The 21,738-nt window shown below is 44.2% G+C and overlaps 1 protein-coding gene across 1 annotated transcript in view; it reads right to left on the reverse strand.

The window, feature by feature from the left end:
* The window catches only part of GAK (cyclin G associated kinase), a 107,432-nt gene that overhangs the window by 26,122 nt on the left and 59,572 nt on the right, over nt 1-21,738 (reverse strand). The window contains exons 16-24 of the mRNA XM_040417606.1: nt 21,220-21,414; nt 20,453-20,570; nt 16,881-16,960; nt 16,298-16,491; nt 13,563-13,700; nt 5,118-5,609; nt 2,475-2,630; nt 2,004-2,138; nt 765-887 (exon numbers count right to left, since the gene is read on the reverse strand). Coding sequence (XP_040273540.1) covers nt 765-887; nt 2,004-2,138; nt 2,475-2,630; nt 5,118-5,609; nt 13,563-13,700; nt 16,298-16,491; nt 16,881-16,960; nt 20,453-20,570; nt 21,220-21,414 — 1,631 coding nt within the window. The remainder of the gene's footprint in view (nt 1-764; nt 888-2,003; nt 2,139-2,474; nt 2,631-5,117; nt 5,610-13,562; nt 13,701-16,297; nt 16,492-16,880; nt 16,961-20,452; nt 20,571-21,219; nt 21,415-21,738) is intronic.

Below are 21,738 nucleotides of genomic sequence, written 5' to 3' on the forward strand. Positions count from 1 at the left end.
TAACATACTATTTTCACTTTCTCATTATGTGGTATTGAGTGCAGAATGAGAAAGAAAAGCTTGGATTTATTAATTTTTTTTTCGCACAAGGCCACAACATAAAATGTGAAACCAAGCCTGAAGCCTGAACCAAGGATGAGACAGGTGGTGTGTCTCAGACTGCTAAAACTAGAATCAACAATCACAGCTTTGTATTAATGAAGCTGAGCATAAAGGGTTTGCCTGGCATTTTTTGATATACAGTAGATAGACCTCAGGATGGGTTATCTGTATCTGATCGGTGGGGGTCCAACTCCTGGGACATCTGCTGGTCAGCTGTTTCTGCTCTGGTGAGTGTCGCAGCCTCCTCACAGCATACCAAGCACAGTGCTGTACAATTTTTAGTGGCTGTGCTTGGTATTGCAGCTCAGGCCTATTCAGATGTATGAGGTGAGTGCTGCATGAGGTTAGTGCTGCGGCCTCTTCAGGCTGGTTGGCAGGGCTGCCAGGAGTCAGACTCCCCCAGCCCTCCGATCAGATACTGATGACTTATCCTGAAAATAGGTCAATGTCAAGCAGCAAGATCTCAGGAAAGAAAATAGCAGATAAGCATCCCCTTTAGGGTAATAACTTACAAATCTTTTTTAAGCTCCTGACTGGACAGGACTTAGAGGACATACATGATGGCTACTGAATGCTGGCCACCACTTGGATAAGTCAAGCTCAGCTCTTTCTTTGGACACATCTAAAAAACCCTGAAGTCTTACTAAAAAGCACCATATTACCTTTGTTCTGGAGTGAAGAACCAAGACTATTAAGATCAGCAAACGGATCAAAACTGGAGGACTTTGCTTGAACAAAGGATGAACTTGAAGACGTAGTCATCTGGCTAGATGTAAAGGCTAAACCTAAGACATCAATGAAGAACAATTGAAAACCAAATAGAGGAATTTACTAGTAACACGTTTTCTAGAAATTTAAATACCGTATATTGTATGTGTCTGAGGCTGCAGCTACACTTTAAAAACATGTATTACATGTAGTAAAGCCAGAAATCTTGTAAAGTGTTGGCTGCTTATTTCAGGCCTTTCCTGCACCATCAATGTAAATGTTCATTTTTCTTTGTAAGAGGAGTCAGCTGGCTCTTCCAATACACAAGGAATAAAACTACAATAAACCAGACAGACTGTCATTGCTTTCCTATTTGCTGCATCACTTAAGGCTACTTTCACATCTGCGCTTTCCCTTTCCTCTATTGAGATCTGTCACAGTAAAAAACGCTTCAGTTTTGTCCCCATTCATTGTCAATGGGGACAAAACTGAACTGAATGAAACGGAGTGCACCAGAATGCATTCAGTTCCGCATGGTTGCGCCCCCATCGCAGACAAAATTACACTGCAAGCAGTGTTTTTCTGTTCGTGATGTGGAGCAAGACAGATCCGTCCTGACACACAATGTAAGTCAATGGAGTTCATGATGGATCCGTCTTGGCTATGTTAAAGATAATACAACCAGATGCGTTCATAACAGATGCAGCCGGTTGTATTATCAGAACAGAAGCGTTTCTGCTGATCCATGACGGATCCAGCAAAAACACTGGTGTGAAAGTAGCCTTAGATGTATTTCGTCACTTTGAAGGTATATGAACATTCATAGGAACAGAGGGACTACAGGCTGCTAGAAGGCAAGAAAGATTTCTAAGGATGCGAGCACTGCTGCTTCTTCAAAAGTACCTGCGCGTTGTCTCCTTTGTAGAGGCTGTACAGTGTAATTACAACAGCTCCATCCCATTAAAATGAATGTATTGTAATTACACTGCGCCGCTGCTGCAAAGGAGACAACTTGCACAACTGCCGCAACCTCTACAAAGAGCTGATTGGTGGGGTGCCGTCAATCTGATATTCATGACCTATCCTGAGGATAGGTCATCAATATTGTAGCACTGCACAACCCTTTTAACTGACTGTTTTGTTATCTTGTATAGGTATATAATTTTACTAATATAAATAATATCACTGTATACCTTCATAGTCCGATTTGTTGGATTTTGGAAGAAACACATTGGGTTTAGCAGGTTCATCCCATGAATTCCATCCTCCCAAAAGGTCTGGATTGCTTGCAGAAGAAACTATTTTTGAGTGAGTTGCTGGGAAATTATCTTAAGAGAAAGAAATAAGTAAATTATAAAACAATACATGGAATACTATAGAACAACCATCAATGTGATTACACTGAAACCTGCATTCATAATATAGATTTTTTTATTTTTATTGACAGGGGGTACACTTTAAATGGAAAACGTGGTTACAAAGTTTAATATTTAAATCAAGTTTTTTATTTTAAACATTTTTGCAGAAATTGTGTAGCGACTTCACAGCAGTCACCTCATTATCATCACAGGAGGGATTACAACAAAAGAAGTCCAATAACACATGGCCACACCAGTGATATTGTTCTTGACGATAAGATATAAGCCCCATCAGGAATCACTTACCTAGGTTTAAGAAGTCCATGCTTGAAGCGGGAGATGGAGCACTTTGTGTGGAAGGATACACATTGGGAGTGGATGCAGAGTGTGGGCTGATTAGTCCTTCAAACAAATCTGGACTGCCTGACTTATTTTCAGTGGTTGCAAATGGGTCAAATGGATCTGTTGAAAATATTTGCAGGAATTGCAACATTAACACAGTTGTAACATACAATCAATAAAGGCCATGTACACTTTTGGGGCATTTATATATTATTGAATTGTACTCCTTTTGAGCTAAAAATAACTTTTTAAATTGGTCTATTAAAAATATGGCGTCCTTTTTTCTGTACAGAGCTGACATGCTGTAGTAGCACCCTTTGGATTTTCTCTCTTTTCCGTCAGACTAAGAGCAGATGGACTCCTTATCTCTGCTCTCTGACATTATAAACATTAAAGCTCAGTTCTTTTCTTACTGATCAGAATGTGGCTTAAATAAGTGTTCATGACCTCTCAGTAGTTTAGAGATGAGGTTTATTGGATGACCTGGCACAAAGTGAAAGAGTACCAGTCACCCAGCAAGAAAAACAGTGACAGAATAGCTCAATAATTTGAATAAAGGACAATTTAAAAAATTATTTTTAGCCAAAAATGAGTAACATCCAATCATAAAAAAAATTGCCTCCAAAAGGTGTACATGGCCTTTAAATCACTACAAGAACAGAACCCATCACTGTAGGTTCAATTAAATGGATCAGTAAACAAAGGAGGAAAATATTCAATATATAGGATGCAGAAATCTCTGTACAAGCCTCTGTAATAATAATCATAACCTGACTGAAGGAAACACATTTTGCACTCTTCTTTTAATACTGAAAGTTTTCTACTCCACTAAGGGTACTTTCACACTTGCGGCAGAGGACTCCGGCAAAACGTATGCAAACTGATGGCATTTCTCAGATGGATCAGGATCCTGATCCGTATGACAAATGCATTGAAATGCCGGATCCGTGTCTCTGGTGTAATCCGGAAAAAACGGATCCGGCATTTATTTTTTTCACATTTTTGAAAAGGTCATTGGGAAAAAATGCCGGCATGTGTTCCGGAATTTTGGACAGAGATAAAACTGCAGCATGCTGCGGTATTATCTCCGCCCTGAAAAGTCAAAAAGACGGAACTGAAGACGTCCTGAACGGATTGCTCTCCATTCAGAATGCATTAGGATAAAACTGATCAGTTATTTTCCACTATTTAGCCCGTGTGACGAAAATAAATACCAGAAAAGTTTACGCAAGTGTGAAAGTACCCTTAGCTACTTTCTCTTGCATTTGGACCAGAAAGCCTGGCAAATTAGCTACAAGGGAGCAGAGATCTGTCAGTATAAAGTGCAGAGTGCATGCTGGATGTAGGTAAAGCAGTAGGTTGGTTAAGTGAAGCCAATAGTTGCAGAGCATTGACGCATGTCAGAAAACAGGGTGTTGTGTAGGAACTTCTCTACAGCGCATTATCATGGGGCCATTGTATTATTTCCTGGGGTGTTAAGTACCTATATTATACAGGACACATGAGGGACCAAAGCGAAGGTATCTACATGTATTAAAGCAAATTTCTATTTAACACTGTGTGTGAATCTAGTCTCTAAGGGTACTCTAGCATAAAATCCACTTAAAGGGGTTATTTAATATCATTCAACAGTCGTCGTCGTTCCCCCCCCGGGCCCCTCAGAGGTAATATACCGGTACTTACCACACTCCCTGCGCTGCTCCTGGTCCCCACACCGCCGCTGTTGCTTCTCCCTGTACACAAATGAAAATATCCGGTGTCTGTGGCGGGCAGTTATGGAGCAGCCAATGGCAGGCGGGGATGCTCCATAACTGGATGGTTTCATCTGTGTACAGGGAGAAGCAGCAGAAGCGGTGTGTGGACCAGGAGCGGCGCAAGTATATTGAAGGGGCCGACACATGGGGGGGAATGTTGTATGATATTGGATAACCCCTTTAAAGAGAACCTGTCACCATGAAAAGCAGTACAATCTGCAGGCAGCATGTTAGATATTCCTTGGAGTGTTGAAACTACATCTTCAGTATAAGGTTATACACTCAGGCCTGGCATCCTCTGTTGCATCCAACCAGGAATGCCATGGATCTGATGGTAATGGTAAGCCGATTGTATTTTATGGCTGTAGCATATATATTTATTGGAGCATGTTATAGAAGCCATGTGTGCGATCCTACTCCGTGACTGACGGCTTTCTCTGTATGCACAAAGCATGGAAAGAACAGAGATACAAATAAATAATGAATATATAACTATATACCAATCTGCTCAGCTCCTCCTGCGCTATAACATGTTGCAGTGCAGTGTGCAGGCATTATCATGGTGACAGGTTTACATTACAATCAACGTCTGTCCAGATGATCATAAGCAATCCGCTCATAGATTAAAGGGCAGAGTAAAATGTAAGAAAACATGTTAGGGAAAGCCTCGCTCTCCTTTGTTGTCAAGCGCTGATCATGCATGTAAGAGCGGATCTTGTGAAGTGGATGGGAAATGGACCCAAAGCTCTACAGTATGATAACTGTATAGGAGATGAATTTCAGCAAAGGCCAACATGACAGTCTGTATAACATTTACAACTCTGGCTCTCTGCAAAGAAACTATATATATTACCAGAAGCGGAAAATGTGGTATTATACGATGATCCGGACCCTGCAGATGTTTGAGCTGTGCCACTGAAAAATAAATCCTCCCCAGTACCTAGTAAGTTTTCAGTTTTGCAATCATTAGTAAATGGGTTGTCTGAAAAGAGATTGTCTAATAAAACGGCATTGCTGGAAGAATTCTTCATTTGGGAAGGTATAGGACTGGTGTCTTTCATGGGTGATGAATTAAGTCCCAATAAATCTGCTTCTACTTCTTCATCTTTAGGTTTTGGAGTGTCTGCACCAGTTTCGGAATCAAATAAATTATCTGTAGATTCTGTTTCGTGCGATGCAATGCTTGTGCCTCTTTCTTCCATTTCAAGTGCACTGTGCACTTGACTAAATTCATAGAACTCCTCATCAGAAGGTTCACTTCTGTTATCATTTGTGCTTCCATTGTGCTCTTCCCTAGGGGAATGCTCCTGGACTCCAGCGTGAACTTCTCTTCCTTCCATTTGATCTAAACATCAAGAACAATAATGATCAATACTTTAATGTAATAAAATATTCAAACAAATGGAAAGAATCTGCTCTGTACAGGGTGCATTTTTTTTTTTACAAAAATGGGTGGATGTTTTTCTGGCTATAAAAGTATATTCTGCTTCCTGCCCCTCTTTAAATGGGTTGTCTCACCTCGTCACTTCTGCACTTCAGTCCAGGACTTCTGGCACTCTAGGGGGTGGGGGGGGGGGGGGGGGGGGGGGGGCCTTGTAGTATGACTGGGAGCTCAGTAATCCCATCCCACCCCATGTCTGTCCAGAGGCTGCTAATGATTCAATAGCAGCCTCGGTCTGCTCAGGAGAACAGTGGCAGCCTCAGTGCAGCACTGGTGTGGCTTCACATGCCTGCAGCCCTATTTTATTCTCTTGAACTGCTCCCAGGTTACTGCCATAGCCGGGTGAAGCTCACAGGTGGCCGGAACAGGGGGGAGCTACTGCGCACGAGTGGCTATGCGTGCTCGCTCCAGCGATCCCGGCCACCACAGACACAAAATCTCTTTACTACCAACTGAGCAGATGCAGCCACCCCTGACAGCAAGCACTCAAAAAAAAAAAAAAAAAAAAAACGACTATAAAATGACACTTTACCAGGAGTGGAGGCAATATTGTATAAAGAAGTATAATTAGTATGTTCTTTATTATTTCATTCTGTTTAACCTATAAATGTTCCAAGTTAGACAACCCCTTTAACTTCATTTTTGTCTCTACTTTTTCTTTATTATTGTATTCTACTTAGTCTTTATTATAATTTTCAACAGTTTGACAAACTCTATCTAGGAAGCCCCTGAATATATTAGAAAGCTTGTCTACAGGAACTGAAGACAAAAAGAAGACGTGTGATGCTGCAGGCTGTGCCCCAGCTCTTGTGGAAACTGATGCTGCGGGAGGAGACAGCTGTTTGGATATATTTACATGTGGCAGATTTGATGCAGAAATGAATGCCACTGGAAATCTGTTCCACTCATCTGAATGAAATTGTTTTGGTGGCAACAGTATCGGTTTCTACAAACCCCATTTACATGGATGGGACAGTAAGAGAAATTTCTGCTTCACGCTGGGTTCACAAGTGACAAAACAAAAAATCCAGCAGAAAAATCCACGGTGGTTTTTGCTGCAGAATATCCAGCAAAAAACGCATTGCAAAGGGTGAAATCCGCAGGAGACATCTGCAGTATAAATTGACATGCTGTAGATTTCAAACCCACAATGCTGCAACTTTTTCTCTGCATTTTTCAAGGAATGGGCGGATTTAAAAAAATAAGATGTTCTCCGCCACTTTGCTGGTACTGCACAATGCTGTGGATTCACTGGTATTCAGACACGTGTGAACCCAGCCTCACATGTCTGTATTTTGGCCAGTATTTTTTTTACATCAGAATTTGTAAACCAAAAGCCAGAAGTGGATCCAAAACACAGAAAATGCACAATTTCTCCAATACCTTTTTTGTTCCATTCCTAGTTTTGGGTTCCAAATACTGCTAGATGTCTGCAGAGGGGATGTCATGTATCTAGACAAGGAATTCCTCTGCTGGTTTTCCCGCCTGGAGTATCCTAACTGCGTCCAGAAGCATACTATGAGGATATATACATCACTCTTTGCTAAACCACCATTGGCTTACTTTTATTTTTAGGTTGTAAGGGTGACACCCAGGACTTTGCCAATACAGAGAGGCTTCTGCTGTTTGAAGTTGGAAGAGGTAGAAGACTCAAATACCACCATGAGTCATGTCTTCTCATTATTTTACCCCTAGACTAAAAGTTTAAGATTTAGATCCTTTGTTTAGGGACCATACACATTTTCTACCATGACAATACTAACCATATGCAAGCGTAGATTAGGCCTTATAAAACAGAAATGAGTGAATGGTATGGAAAAATGAGATTTTTGTGAAACTCACCTGTAAAATCTCTTTCTCGCTTAGTTCATTGGGGGACAAAGGACCGTGGGTATAGCTGCTTGCTGCCACTAGGAGGCGACACTAAGCTGAAAAGTGATAACTCCTCCCCTGCAGGCTAAACCCCCTTCAGCCTGGAGAGAGAGCATATCCGTTTGTGCCCAAGCAATAGGAGTAGGAGAAAAAAAAAAAACATACGGTAAACAACCAACTGACCAACGCCAGTCAGATCAAACCAGAACTGGGGGCCATACTGGCTCCACAACCGCCAACAATTATGGCAAACAGAAATTACTGGGTGGGAGCTCTGTCCCCCAATGAACTAAGCGAGAAAGAGATTTTACAGTTAAGTTTCAGGACCGTGGGACGTCCTAAAGCAGTCCACGGGAAGGGAACAAATCACATGCCCATGGAGAAAAACGCCCTTGAGGATGCGTAACTCACTGCCGCCTGCAAGACTTTGCTGCCTGGAACAGTATCCGCCGGTGCCTAGGAAGGCACCCGGTAAAACTTGATGAACGTGTGCCCGGAAGACCAAAATACTGCCTTCCACACTGGAAAGCTACTGCATGAAGGAGATGGACCCGAGAAGCGCCGACCGCTGGTCGGGTGGGCCAAGACTTAGCTGGGCGTTGCCTTACCCAGAGAGCGGAATGCCCGAGCAACTGTTGAACGGATATATCTGGAAAACATCCTTTGGAGGCAGTCAGCTTTGACAAGGACCCCAGGATAAAAATTGGTAGAAGTCCGTACGGCGGTAAGCGCTAGTCATGGACAAGCAAGCTCAGAGGCCAAATCACATGGCTGATGGAGAGCTTGGTCTGTGTAATGCGAGGGAGAAAGAAGAGAAACCCATGTCTGTGAGGGCGTGGAAAGGCGACCACCTTCAGCGAAGAAAGAGGATACTGGACGGAACACTGCCCTATGTTCATACTTAAAGAAAAAAAAAAAGTACGTACAAGAAGGCGTATCAACTCTGAAAAAAACGCCACCAAACAGCTGGCTCCTGGCCGCAACTGTGGAAGTAGAAATAAAAGGCCAAGTCCGCAGAATTCACCTCTGGTCAAGAGAACTCCCCCTAGGGAGCGGAATATTGGTAGACCAATGCCCTTATAGCCGTAGAGACTTGTGGTGAGATTTCTAGTGAGAGAAGCTGCCTGAAAAACCACCAAGAAACAAACGCCTGAGCCAGGCGTGCCCCACTGCAGGCCAAAGAATCAATACCGCGCGAGAAAGGTAAAGTAAAGCCAATGTGAGCACCACCATTGATGAGAAGCCCCGTCAGTGACCATATATTAACAAAGTGGCGACCCTGCCTGGAAGGGCAGATGATTGGAACAAAGATGAGAGAAATACTCTTGCCGGGTGAAGTTCGATTACAACGTCCAACTCCTGCACCGTACCCGAGGAACCCTGGGCCCGTGAAAAAATAGAGATGGGCTTCCAGAGTCGTACAACCCATGGCTACTGGTCAGCTAGACAGAAGGATAAGGTGATCAGTTATCCAACTCGAGGAGAGACCGGAAAGGAAAAGTGTGATCCGTTCCAGGGATGAAACCCCTACTAGCGGGGGACGTCGTGACAGACACCCGCTCTACCCGTCTTGGGAAGGCTCTCCGTCCACCCCCGGAATGAGCAGTGAAAGAACAACCACCATTGGCTTGAGGTGCCGTAGACATTACTAATATCTGAAGAGAGGTAGCACCGATGGCGTTATGGCATGACTAGTAGAATCCAAGTCCCGCTTAGAACGGCAATCTAGTGGTTGACGAGTGCCATAGGGACTGAGCTACCCAGTAGAACGCACTCGAAGGTAGGTGCTGATTAGCCATGGCAACTACGCCATCACCACGCCCGAGTCAACGACAGAAGGACAACAGTTGTCAGAGCCACGGACCCTTATCGGTAGTGTAAACCAGAAAGAGGCCAGAACTAAAGCCCATTCCCATCTGAGACTGGCGCTCTACAGAATCTAGTGGTAATGCGACACTCCGCCTGAAGATGAGGCCATACAAGGGAAGCCCCAAGAGTAATGCTCACGCCATACTCCAGCTGAGTAGGCCACACCGTAGAGGTCACTGATTCTCGTGTTAGAAGAATCTGTTACCTGACGAAAGAACTGTGCAGTAGGAACCTTAGCATGTAATGGTGACGCAAACACCCCTTGTGCGGTAGGAGCTACCGCATGCTCCGCCAGCGTGGACATGAGGGGAAGGCCTGAGGACATCCAGTAGAAGTCATGGTATCAAGCTGGCCCAGTTAGTAGAGCTAACCTTAAACCCTCCACCTGAAAAGGGCGATGAACAGGAGCAACTGCCGAAGTAGTACCAGGGTAGAACCCCTACCTGAGGGGGGCTGTCCCACTACAGCGATTACGAGCATCTAGCCCTAGCGTGAAGACTACCCTGCGAAGGAGAACCCGTTGTAGTAGTCACTGCAGGGTGCCAGCATAACACCCTCGCCTAGATAAGCATGAGTGGTGGACGAAGCATCCTGAGTCAGTGGAATATTCTGCTTGCTGGATCTTGATCACAGTATTCTGTGCAGTGTGACTGACCTGAACGGTGGAGGCTCATGGGGATGGGGGGTCTTTAGGAGACATAAGTCTGGGTGACCCCCCTGAGAGCACAAAGGTCGACATTTTTGTGTCCCCAATCATTGCTGGAAGAAAAGAGGGATACAATATGGGAGTATCCATAGTATCCAGTGGCAGTATCTATATGCCACTAGATGGAGAATATCATGCACCAGCGGGTACCGACTGTTGCCACGGACCACCTGTGAAGGAAGCCAAGGCATCTAGAGTCGTGGCGTAGTTGAAATACAGCATGCAAAGATGCATAGGGATTCCCCCGTTAATGGATCATTTGTAGAGGGTAATGCCACAGGAAGTATGTGATGGCAAATGAGAAATGGAATAGCAACCAATGGTAGTGCAATCCCCCGGTTAGGGAAGGGGGTAGCGCGATAGTCAGAACCGCAATCTACGGAAGTGTAATTACCCACTCAATGGTGGAGGGAAATGCCTACTGTAAGCACTGCGCTCAGTGGCAGTGCAATCACTCCACCTATTATAGGGAGTAACATATCCAGTAAGTACTGTAACCCGAGGTAGTGCAAATACATCACCCATCGAAGGGGGTAACGCACCCAGCAGGAACTTGCATATGACGAGTTCTGTACTCGATGGGAAGTGCAATTATCCCACCCCAGTAAGGGGGTAATGGGTACGTAAACACTGCGACAGCAGTGAGAATGCCATAATGCCACCTATAAAAGAGGTTAATGTATGCTGACAATACTGAGTGGAACTGCAATTCTGCGACTCACAGAACGAGGGACACCTATGGCTGGCATTGAGACCAATGCTAGTGCGGTCAGTCCACCTCAGGAAGGAGTTAATACCTAAAGTAAGCACTGTATATAGTAGAAGTGTAAATAGCGCCTAAGGAAGGGGGTAATGCATACACCAGAACCGGCTAGCACGGACGTAATCTTGGAAAAATGATCCGGATTCATGTCAGAGTCCGAATAACTGTCCTGCTTCGGCCCGCTCGTGCGCAATTCCACCTCTCAGCCTCTAGCCCATGGCTGTTGCAGGCTGTGCCGGTGTTGACATAACAACCAAACTACCCCAGAGGTGGAATGGAACTAAAGGTCTGCTTACCGGATTGCGCAGATGGTGCTCTATTAACCAAACGACCCAGGAGGGTGGATTGGTAACTTCCAGAGGTCCTCCTTTGTGTTGCGCAGGAGGAGAAATTTCAATCAGACGCCCCAGGAGGGTGGATGGGAAGTTTCAGTTGTCCTTAACCAGATTTGCGCAGTTGGAGCATTATCAACCAACCGGCTTCAGAGGGCGGATTGGGAATCCTTCAGATGTACTCCACTGGATTTGCGCAGTTGGAGCATTATCAACCAACCGGCCTCAGAGGGCGGATTGGGAATCCTTCGGATGTACTCCACTGGATTTACGCAGTTGGGGCATTATCAACCAAACGGCCCGGAGGGCGGATTGGGAATCCTTCAGATGTACTCCACTGGATTTACACAGTTGGAGCATTATCAACCAAACGGCCTCAGAGGGCGGATTGGGAAACCTTCGGATGTACTCCACTGGATTTACGCAGTTAGGGGAATTTTCAACCAACCGGCCTCAGAGGGCGGATTGGAATCCCTCAGATGCACTCCACTGGATTTGCGCAGGTGGAGCGTTATCCACCAACGGCCCCGGAGTGCGATTGGGAGAACTGAGAGAAATCCTCCACTGTCCGGGATGGGGTACAGGCCCAGTTGGTACACCAGACAGGGAGATCCTGCGGTGATGTGGGCTGAGGAGGGCAGGATCTGTATGGCGCATAATAATTTTTTTTTGGTGAGGACCTAGCCTCATATGGAGAGGAGGCAGGAAGGGCTGTATACTGCAATATTAAGGCACATTGTGCTTGCAGATAGAAACCTAGAGTAAACAGGGGCCTTAAAGAGGTGGCTGTGCAGCAAGGGTTAAGCCGCCCAAGGACCGGGGCGGAGCCAGTGGGCTCCCGGGGAGATTCGCGCTAGAAAAATGGACCCGCCCTCCCCATACCTGAGGGTGGAAGTTGCGGCCTAGAAGGTCGCAAAGCCGGGGGCTAAGTTATCACGCAGGCCGACCGGGACTCACCGCTAGTCAGAACACAGCGTACCAGGATCGATGTCCGGAATGCGGCTGCCTGTGTCCACTGACCGCGTAAGCCCATCGGAAGAGAAAATAGCGCGGCCGGAGGGAAAATAAAAAAAAATAAAAATCGGTAGGCCCGAATAAGCCGGGGCCTAGATTTTGCGGCGTCCGGCCGACTAGGGTATCTGTTCTGCCTGCTCTCCTGGGACGCCATTAGCGGGCGCCCGAGAAGGATCCGCTGAGAAGGTGCGTCGCTTGGCCGACCGGGAAGCCCACCCGGTCGGTCGGAGAGCGGGGGGTCCGGAATAGGGCGCAGAAGGCGCCTGTTTGTTGAGGAATCCCCTTGAATGTCCCCTGTCCTGATATGTCTAGATCGGGGAGGGGAGACAGAAAATAAGATGCCGCCGCCATGGAATGGGATTAACCCTTTCATTCTGAGATGAGATGGGCGACGGGTGGAGGATTCGCTACCCCCTTAAGAAGGGGGCCATGTGTGAGGGGGACATGGAGGGACAGTAATACTCACCTGTCTTCATCTGTGTTCTTCACCCTTAGTCTTGTACCAGCAGGGCCGCAAGGCTGCCCTGGTCTGCTTTGTCTTCTTGGGGGAGGCAGGGCGGTGGAACAAGCAACACCGGCCAGCCTCCCAGGGAGACAGAGACGGATGCGAATCTGTGCCCCTTAACCTAAAGAAATAAAATAAAATAAAAACAAAATTGTAAAAGAGCCACCCTGCTAAGCAGGGAGGTCTGCCTCCTACAACACTAAGCTAAAAACTGATATGCTCTCTAGGCTGAGGGGGGTATAGCCTGCAGGGGAGGAGTTATCACTTTTCAGCCTAGTGTCGCCTCCTAGTGGCAGCAAGCAGCTATATCCACGGTCCTGTGTCCCCCAATGAACTAAGCGAGAAATAGATTTTACAGCGAGAAAAAACATTATGCAGGTTATACACAACATCTAGGACTATTTTTTTAGTTATTCTTTAAAGACCTGTCACCTCTTCTGACATGTCTGTTTTAGTAATTACTTGCATTCCCCATATCCAAAAACAATTCTGGAGCATCGTTTCCTAGAACTGTATGTTGTGCTCACCCTCTATTATTCCTCCTGGATAAATGAGACTTCTTCCTGATGCTTTGGAGCTACCATGAAGAATCCAATGGTTCACAATAAATGTTAATCAGGAAAATTCAGTAGTCCCACAGATGCCAGATAATAGGAATTTACGGTATTAAGATTAAAAAGTAACTGTCATAGGCAATGTATTTAAGGGGAATTGAAAGACGTTCTGTGAGAAACATATGGTACTTATATAACTACAATGGCCTAATCGAATATAATATTTTTTACAGTATAACTACCTTGCCAGTCAAGAGTTTGAAAAAAGTTATTCTGCGTATGTTCATCGGAGCTTGGGGGTTCTGGGGAATGTTCTGCTGGGGAGACATCTGCTTCATACTGTGCTGTTGACCCTGGTTGCCTGGGTAATTCAGGTTTTCCTGCAAAACAAAAAAAAATAAATATTATATATACACACACAATATTGTGGCGTAAAAAAAAGTTGCACATTATGTCGCACACCATATATGTGCTGTAAGTTTTTAGGTTTCTTTTTCAGAAAAGTGGCGAGAAAAGGGAGTGGAGCTTCACAAAGCCCACCACATTTACTGTAACTTACGCCAGAAACTGGCGTAACTTCAGTTTCTGGCACACAGCAGGGCAGAGGCACCTAACTTAAGAGTTCCATGAGGTCTGCAAGAATAAATTCATATAAAATGATTAGAAGAATTTTCCTTCTACAGATTTAATTCACAACATCCTTTAGGCTGGGTTCAGACCTGAGCGTATTTGATATGCGCGTTTAACGCGCGTTTTTGTCGCGCGTTTTTAGCGTTTGACGCGCGTTTGTGTGATTGACTGCAGTGTCCTATGGCCACAAACGCGCGTCAAAACGCCCCAAAGAAGCGCAAGAACTTGTTTGAGCGTAGGGCGTTTTTCAGCGCGTTCAAACGCGCTGTAAAACGCTCAAGTGAGAACCAGGGCCATAGGGAAGCATTGGTTTTCATGTGTTGAGCGTTTTACAGCGCGTTTGAACGCGCTGTAAAACGCTCAAGTGTGAACCCAGCCTTAGTGTTCATATCCTATAGTGGCTTTGTCAGCAAGATCAATCCTATACAACTAAGAAAATATCCTGGTGGGGTTGATAAAGCTGATTAAAAGGATACCTTTCCTTTCTCTGTAGGAACCTGCGTTCTTGAGAAATTTGAACTTTGATTAATATGCAAATTAGCTATTGGAGCTCCAGGAGGCGGACTTATGCCGTTTCAGCACTGCTCCAGCGAAGCACCCGGTGCTCCATACTGATGCCCCTCCCCCCCTTTAGATTGACAGCACTAGACCAGAGGCGCATGCATGAGGTTGCTACTGTACACTGTGATTTGGGATGAACGAAGCAAGCTTCAGATCCTAAATCCGAAGTCGCTTCGCTCAAAACTTCTGGTTAATGCTGTACGGAGATCCGTCCCCGTGCAGCATTCAAATGTATGGCCTCTGACGAGACTTCGGTGAATAACTAAAGGTATCCGATTTTAAAACTGAAAAATCATTTTAAAACTTTGATCTGAACTCTGCTTCAGTTCCGAGGTACTAGGATAAATTAGGATCCAAGTTTTAAAATATATTATTTTTTTTTTCAGTTTAAAAACTAAATACCGAAGTTATTCACTAAAGTCTCGCAAGACTTCAGGAGTAACTGACTTAACCTAGTCGGTGGACGTACATTTTAATGCTGTACAGAGACTAATCTCCGTACAGCATTAAACCAAAGTTTTGAACGAAGCAACTTTGGATCTAGGATCCGAAGCTCACTTTGTTCATTTCTAATTGTGATATCATCGGCGGCAGTGTGCAATAGCCACACATCATGCATTGCGATCCTAATGCAGGATGTTGCTACTGTACTATGGTAAAGTTTTTTTTAATGCTCCCCGTTCTCATTGGTGGCAGTGGAGACTCAGGGGAAGAGACAGGGCTGGAAAGGGAGGCGAGAATACTCACCAGTTGATCCTCCCAGCAGAAAAACGACTCTGCTTCAGCTGAAGATGCATACTGCACATATGCCGTCACGTCACTGAAACCAGAAGTGGCGGCACGGTCGGCTTCAGCTGAAGCGGAGAAGCCTGGCTGCGGGGAGGATTGAATAGTAAATATTCTCACTTCTCTCTCCGCACCTATCTCTTCTACCTGAGCCTCCACTGCCACGAATAAGAATGGAGAGCAAAAAAAAAAAAAAAAAAAAAAAAAAAAGTTACCATACTGCAGTACCAACATCCTGCATTAGGATCGCATTGCATGATGTTGCTATTGCACACTGCCACCAATATCACAATGTACAGTAGCAACATCATGCATGAGGCTCTGGTCTAGCGCTGTCAATCTAGGGGGAAGGGGGGCCTGTTTTAAGGGAAAGGGGCATCAGTATGGAGCACCAGGGACATCGCTGGAGTAGTGCTCAAACCGCATAAGCCCGCCTCCTGGGGCTCCAATAGCTCATTTGGATATTACTAAAAGTTCAAATGTCTCATAAACACAGATTCCTACAAAGAAAAGTAATGTATCCTTTTAGCTTCATCAACCCCACCAGGCTATATGTGTGGTTGTATAGGGTTGAGCCTGGTGACAGAGCAGCTTTAGAAAGGGGTTGATATGGCCATTACTAAGGGAACATGGGACTAAGCCTTGGCCACCAAGTGGCCAGGGAACAGCAAGCAGGCTGGCGCTCTGCGGGTTTCAGTAGCTGCCATTGCAGAGCATGAGAGCTACAGACACAGCGTAGCACAGTAAGCTATGCAATTTCCGAATTATGGAAACAGCATAGCTTACTGTGCTGCGCTGTTTCCCTAGCTCCCGTGCACCAAAATGGGAGCTACTAAAACAGCAGACCATTGGCCTGCTCATTGTTTCCTGGCCACCTGGTGTTTAGGGATCAGTCCCATCTTCCCTTAGTAACAGCGAGATGAGACAACGCCTTTAACATGTCTGTATCCCAGCTGCCCCTCCCTCATGCTCCCACTTAAGCCTCAAGTAAAAGTATTACCAAATTTAGACAGCATTTCCTGTTGTTCTTCTCGGCTTGAAAAGAGAATCTTAGGAGTCAACCTCTTGGTGTTAAGATTTTCCCAGGGTGGAGTGATGTTTGCCGGCTTGTCTCGCGGAGAGACTTCCACCTCCAAGTTCACTTGAAATAAATCAGGGTATTTTTCTTGTATATCACATGCATCCAGATCATACCTAAAAGAGTGGTAAAGTGAAAATATCAAGTTTAGCTCTCGTTTCCATGTAATTATTTTTGCTCTCACTGCTTTTGCAGCTATATAGAGTACATGATTAATACAATGGCATAATCTGAAAAATATTCATACGCAAACAGTATTTCGGGTACATGAGGGAACAAAACAACAGGAAACAAGGCAGTCTGCAGAGAGCAGGGTCAGGAGTACATGCACAAAGTTAATGGAGGAAATATTTAAGCAGTACATGACTCCTAGGAGGGGGGGGGGGGAAGGTGCAGAAACATTCTGTCCACATTTTGCTGTAAAAGCACTTTTGTACATTCCTAACGAGAACTTAGCTTTAAGGCTTTATTAATATGAAATAATGCTGCATATTTAACTACATACTTCGCAAACTTCACAGTTGTGGCATTTCGGGGTACAAATCCAGTATGAAATTGTATTTGAAACATCTTCATTGAAGTCATCTGAAACAGAAATAATTTGACATATTAAAATGTCACTGTAGAAAATTATAATTAGGAATCAGGCTGGTCTTTTTCAGCTAGCAAAGTGGGTAATAACGTGGGTTTTTGATGGTGATTTAACCTGCACCATTGATACAAATGCTATTCGTTCAAGAAGGAAAAGACAACACTTTTGCCCAAGTGTTGTACGGGTTGTGTGGCTGCAGACAGGGAGCCAGCTTATGTGGGCTCTTGCTTAGGCTACAACTGAACTAGAACCATGATCTTGGTCTGGTCTTAAAACTGACATCCTAGGTTGTATCTCCTGTTTTATGGCAGCTAGTGCCACTGGAATAAAGGCTTAGATTGTCCGTTTTAAAAACAAGATGAAGACTGTAGCCCTATTGTAGCCTGAGATAATAAAGATTAAATCAACCCTCTCTCCTTGAGTTGGTTTTGATCTCAGGTAGCATGGAGTAGGAGAGGAGGGGCAAGAGGGGGACACGCAGACATATTCTCTCCCTCTTTGTAACTGTACTCGCCATTGGGAAAATGTAAAGTTACAACTTCACATGTCATCAGTCCCCTTACTCCATCAGAGATCATGACTGCTCTGTCACATATGAAAAGGGGGGGGTTTGTCATTCTTCTAGAAAAGGAATGAGAAGATGCTGCATCTTATTAAACCGTTTAATGATCGCATGAACCAGACATTTACCAGCATCATCAAATAAGTCACACCAAAAATATGTACCTCATGCTCCTCTATAAGAGCTTATTCAATAAAACCTGTTCACACAAGGCATCATTTTGGCTGCATTTTATTTGGAGTCTAATAGCCCCATGCTGAGCCGTGCCCCTATCACTCATGTAAACTTGGCCAGTATTTTTGCTGGGAAAGTTTGCAATCCTAGATACGCCCATCCAGAATGTCTCATACTAATAGAATATAAACTTAAAACATTGTTTATGGGTCACAAAATACACAGTAAAAAAAAAAAAAAATACAAAAAACAATACCAGAATCACTGTTCTACCGAAAACAGAATAAAAAGCAATCACAAATTATACCAAAAAAAAAAAAGTCCTCACATGTTATGCTGTTTAAGAATAATAATTTTCCGGACCGTAGAATGCAGCAGCCCAAAAACTAAATTAAGTTATTTTCCCTGATGAAGCCCTCTTCAGACTGTTTGAGACATCTGGAAAATTGATTGTCCGGAGAAGCTAAGGTGATCAGGACCATGAGTCTTGTGTGAAATTTTGGGTCCATGGCCAGGAAACCCCAAACCTCAATCCTATAGAGAACTTGTGATAAATCCTCAAAAAGCAGGTGGACAAACAAAAACCCAGAAATTCTGATAAACTCCAAGCACTAATTAGCAGGAATGGGTTGCCATAAGTCAGGATTTGGCCGATAAGCTGATATCCAGCATGCCAGGTTGAACTGCAGAAGTCTTGGAAAAGAAGGGTCAACTCTGTGAATATTGAGTCTTTACACAAACTTGATGTATTTGTCATTAAAAATAAAAAACGTATGAAACCCTTATAAAATTGTACTTAAAGAGGACCTTTCACCGATTATTACACTATGAACTAAGTATACAGACATGGAGAGCGGCGCCCGGGGATCTCCCTGCACTTACTATTATCCCTGGGCGCCGCTCCGTTCTCCTGCTATGCCCTCCGGTATCTCCGTTCCCTAAGTTATGGTAGGCGGAGTCTGCCCTTGTTCTTCTGTAGCGCTGGCCAATCGCATTGCAGAGCTCACAGCCTGGGAGAAAATAACCTCCCAGGCTGTGGGCTCTGCGCTGCGATTGGCCAGCACTAGAGCAGAACAAGGGCAGACTCCTCCTACCATAACTTAGGGACTGGAATCTCCGCCTACTATAACTTAGTGAGCGGAGATACCGGAGGGCATAGCGGAAAAACGGAGCGGCACCCGGGGATAATAGTAAGTGCACCTGACCATCACTTGACAAAGCCTTCGGCAAAACACATCAGATGTGGGTCAACTCGTGTCCAGTAATTTACTATGTCTGGCTAAGGTGCTTTGTTATTAAAATAGTTTAGTTTCTTTGCTTTTTGGTGGGTAGAATAGTTGACCATCAACATTTTTGATTATATGCTTGATATATGGATTGCATGCACCTATTGTGTGTTGCTGGCCACTATATGTCCCTCTTGTATTATGTGTGTTGCTGGCCACTAGATGTCCCTCTTGTATTATGTGTGTTGCTGGCCACTAGATGGCCCTCTTGTATTATGTGTGTTGCTGGCCACTAGATGGCCCTCTTGTATTATGTGTGTTGCTGGCCACTAGATGTCCCTCTTGTATTATGTGTGTTGCTGGCCACTAGATGTGCCTCTTGTATTATGTGTGTTGCTGGCCACTAGATGTCCCTCTTGTATTATGTGTGTTTCTGGCCACTAGATGTCCCTCTTGTATTATGTGTGTTGCTGGCCACTAGATGTCCCTCTTGTATTATGTGTGTTGCTGGCCACTAGATGTCCCTCTTGTATTATGTGTGTTTCTGGCCACTAGATGTCCCTCTTGTATTATGTGTGTTTCTGGCCACTAGATGTCCCTCTTGTATTATGTGTGTTTCTGGCCACTAGATGTCCCTCTTGTATTATGTGTGTTGCTGGCCACTAGATGTCCCTCTTGTATTATGTGTGTTGCTGGCCACTAGATGTGCCTCTTGTATTATGTGTGTTGCTGGCCACTAGATGTGCCTCTTGTATTATGTGTGTTGCTGGCCACTAGATGTGCCTCTTGTATTATGTGTGTTTCTGGCCACTAGATGTCCCTCTTGTATTATGTGTGTTGCTGGCCACTAGATGTCCCTCTTGTATTATGTGTGTTTCTGGCCACTAGATGTCCCTCTTGTATTATGTGTGTTGCTGGCCACTAGATGTCCCTCTTGTATTATGTGTGTTGCTGGCCACTAGATGTCCCTCTTGTATTATGTGTGTTGCTGGCCACTAGATGTGCCTCTTGTATTATGTGTGTTGCTGGCCACTAGATGTGCCTCTTGTATTATGTGTGTTGCTGGCCACTAGATGTGCCTCTTGTATTATGTGTGTTGCTGGCCACTAGATTTGCCTCTCGTATTATGTGGATCATTTTATAAGTATGCGTTTTTAATGTGACTATTAATAAAGTGCGGTCGTTTTATTGGATTTTTCTAACATGTGTCTGTGTTTATTGATGTTTACTAATTTGCATACAGATTAGAACATAAATTGCTCCACATTGAGGGAACGGATCTGGCAGCTAAAGTAATTGTATAATGACAAAAGTCATCCCTACCAGGATTTTGCTCAATTGGAAGTGCTGACAGTCTCACTTTATTAGGATGTTTGCCCTTCCTTACCCAAAGTGGCTCAGCATCATTGCTCATATTTGGAAGTGGCTCACAAGCTATAAAAGGTTAGAGGTTCACACAATGCTTCCAAACAATAGCTAACATGCCTGTAAATTGATTTTACAATAATCACACTATTCATTACCTTTGCCTGTAACCTGCCTCCTAATGTAGATCTAGCATGGTATATGACAATTAAGACATCGCCTTGCACTGTTACATCTAAAGGAATTTCAGCTTTGCCATCTTCATTTCTGAAATCCCTATAAAAACAAACAAAAAACAAGTGATATATTTCAGTAGCCATGAAAAGCAAACAGAGCAAGAGAGCTAGAAAAGGAGGCAAAGAAGAGTAATTGCTTTCAAATGCTGAGGATGGCAAACGATCTTCATTTAACAATTAGACTCTGTTCCCATCACGACTTACGAGGTATCTTTCCATATGCAAACAAAAACTCAAACTACAGCTTCATATAGTTGCATACATTGCCCACTCACTCCTATTAAGAGAAGAAAAAAAAAGTATCCCATATTGTACTTGTTTTTTTCAGAATGCCTCTGCACTAAAAAGCGAATTTGACTATGCTTTACAATCCAGTTTTTACTACGGTTAGCATGCACAAAACCCTTTGCTCGTGGCCTAGTGGCCCAAACCAGATGACAAGTTCTCTGTAAGAGCCCTAGAAATAAGTGTTCAGTTTACCTCTTATTGGTTATGTAGTGTGGCTGAACAGTTACATGTATGGCTGACTATATTTTAACCTTTCAGTTACAGTTTCTTTTTTGCAATCGAGATGGAGGACAAACCCTAAGCAAGTGCGCCCGGAAATGGAAAGCCCAAGGAATATGCCTCACAAGAAGAATACCTCTGGGAAACTACATGTATTTATTTAACTACAGTAACATGCTTACCTCATTTTATCGTATTCTTGAGATGTAGACGCCACTCTCTCGTCACCAACGTACACTTCACAGAAGGGCCGGCAGCCATTGCGCAGCTTGCTGAATAGTGGTACTGGAGTCATACCTATGGCCTTGATGAGAATTGGCTTACTATGGGGAATTATTGGCTCCTCTGCCATCATATCACACATGTATTCTATGTATCTGGAAGAGGAAATCAGAGCAGAGAATTTATCATGAGGGGATTTTTTGATACCCCTTTTGCAGTAATTTGCATTGATGTGATTTGCACAAAATGTATCAAACGCCTCATGATGTCGGATAAATATGGTGCATCTAATCTTACACTTATGTCTTGAGATGTTACTCCACTTTCTTCACTACCCCTTTACTGGAGTAAAATTGCAACAATTTTTGCAGCTTTTTAAGAAGTCACATTTGATAAATCTGGTTTAAGGGAACGTCTACACGCCAATATTTGTTGTGCGACAATAAATTGCGCGACAAAAGGGGACAACTGCACCGCGA

Source organism: Bufo bufo, chromosome 2, assembly GCF_905171765.1.
Source record: "Bufo bufo chromosome 2, aBufBuf1.1, whole genome shotgun sequence".
Lineage (NCBI taxonomy): Eukaryota > Metazoa > Chordata > Amphibia > Anura > Bufonidae > Bufo > Bufo bufo.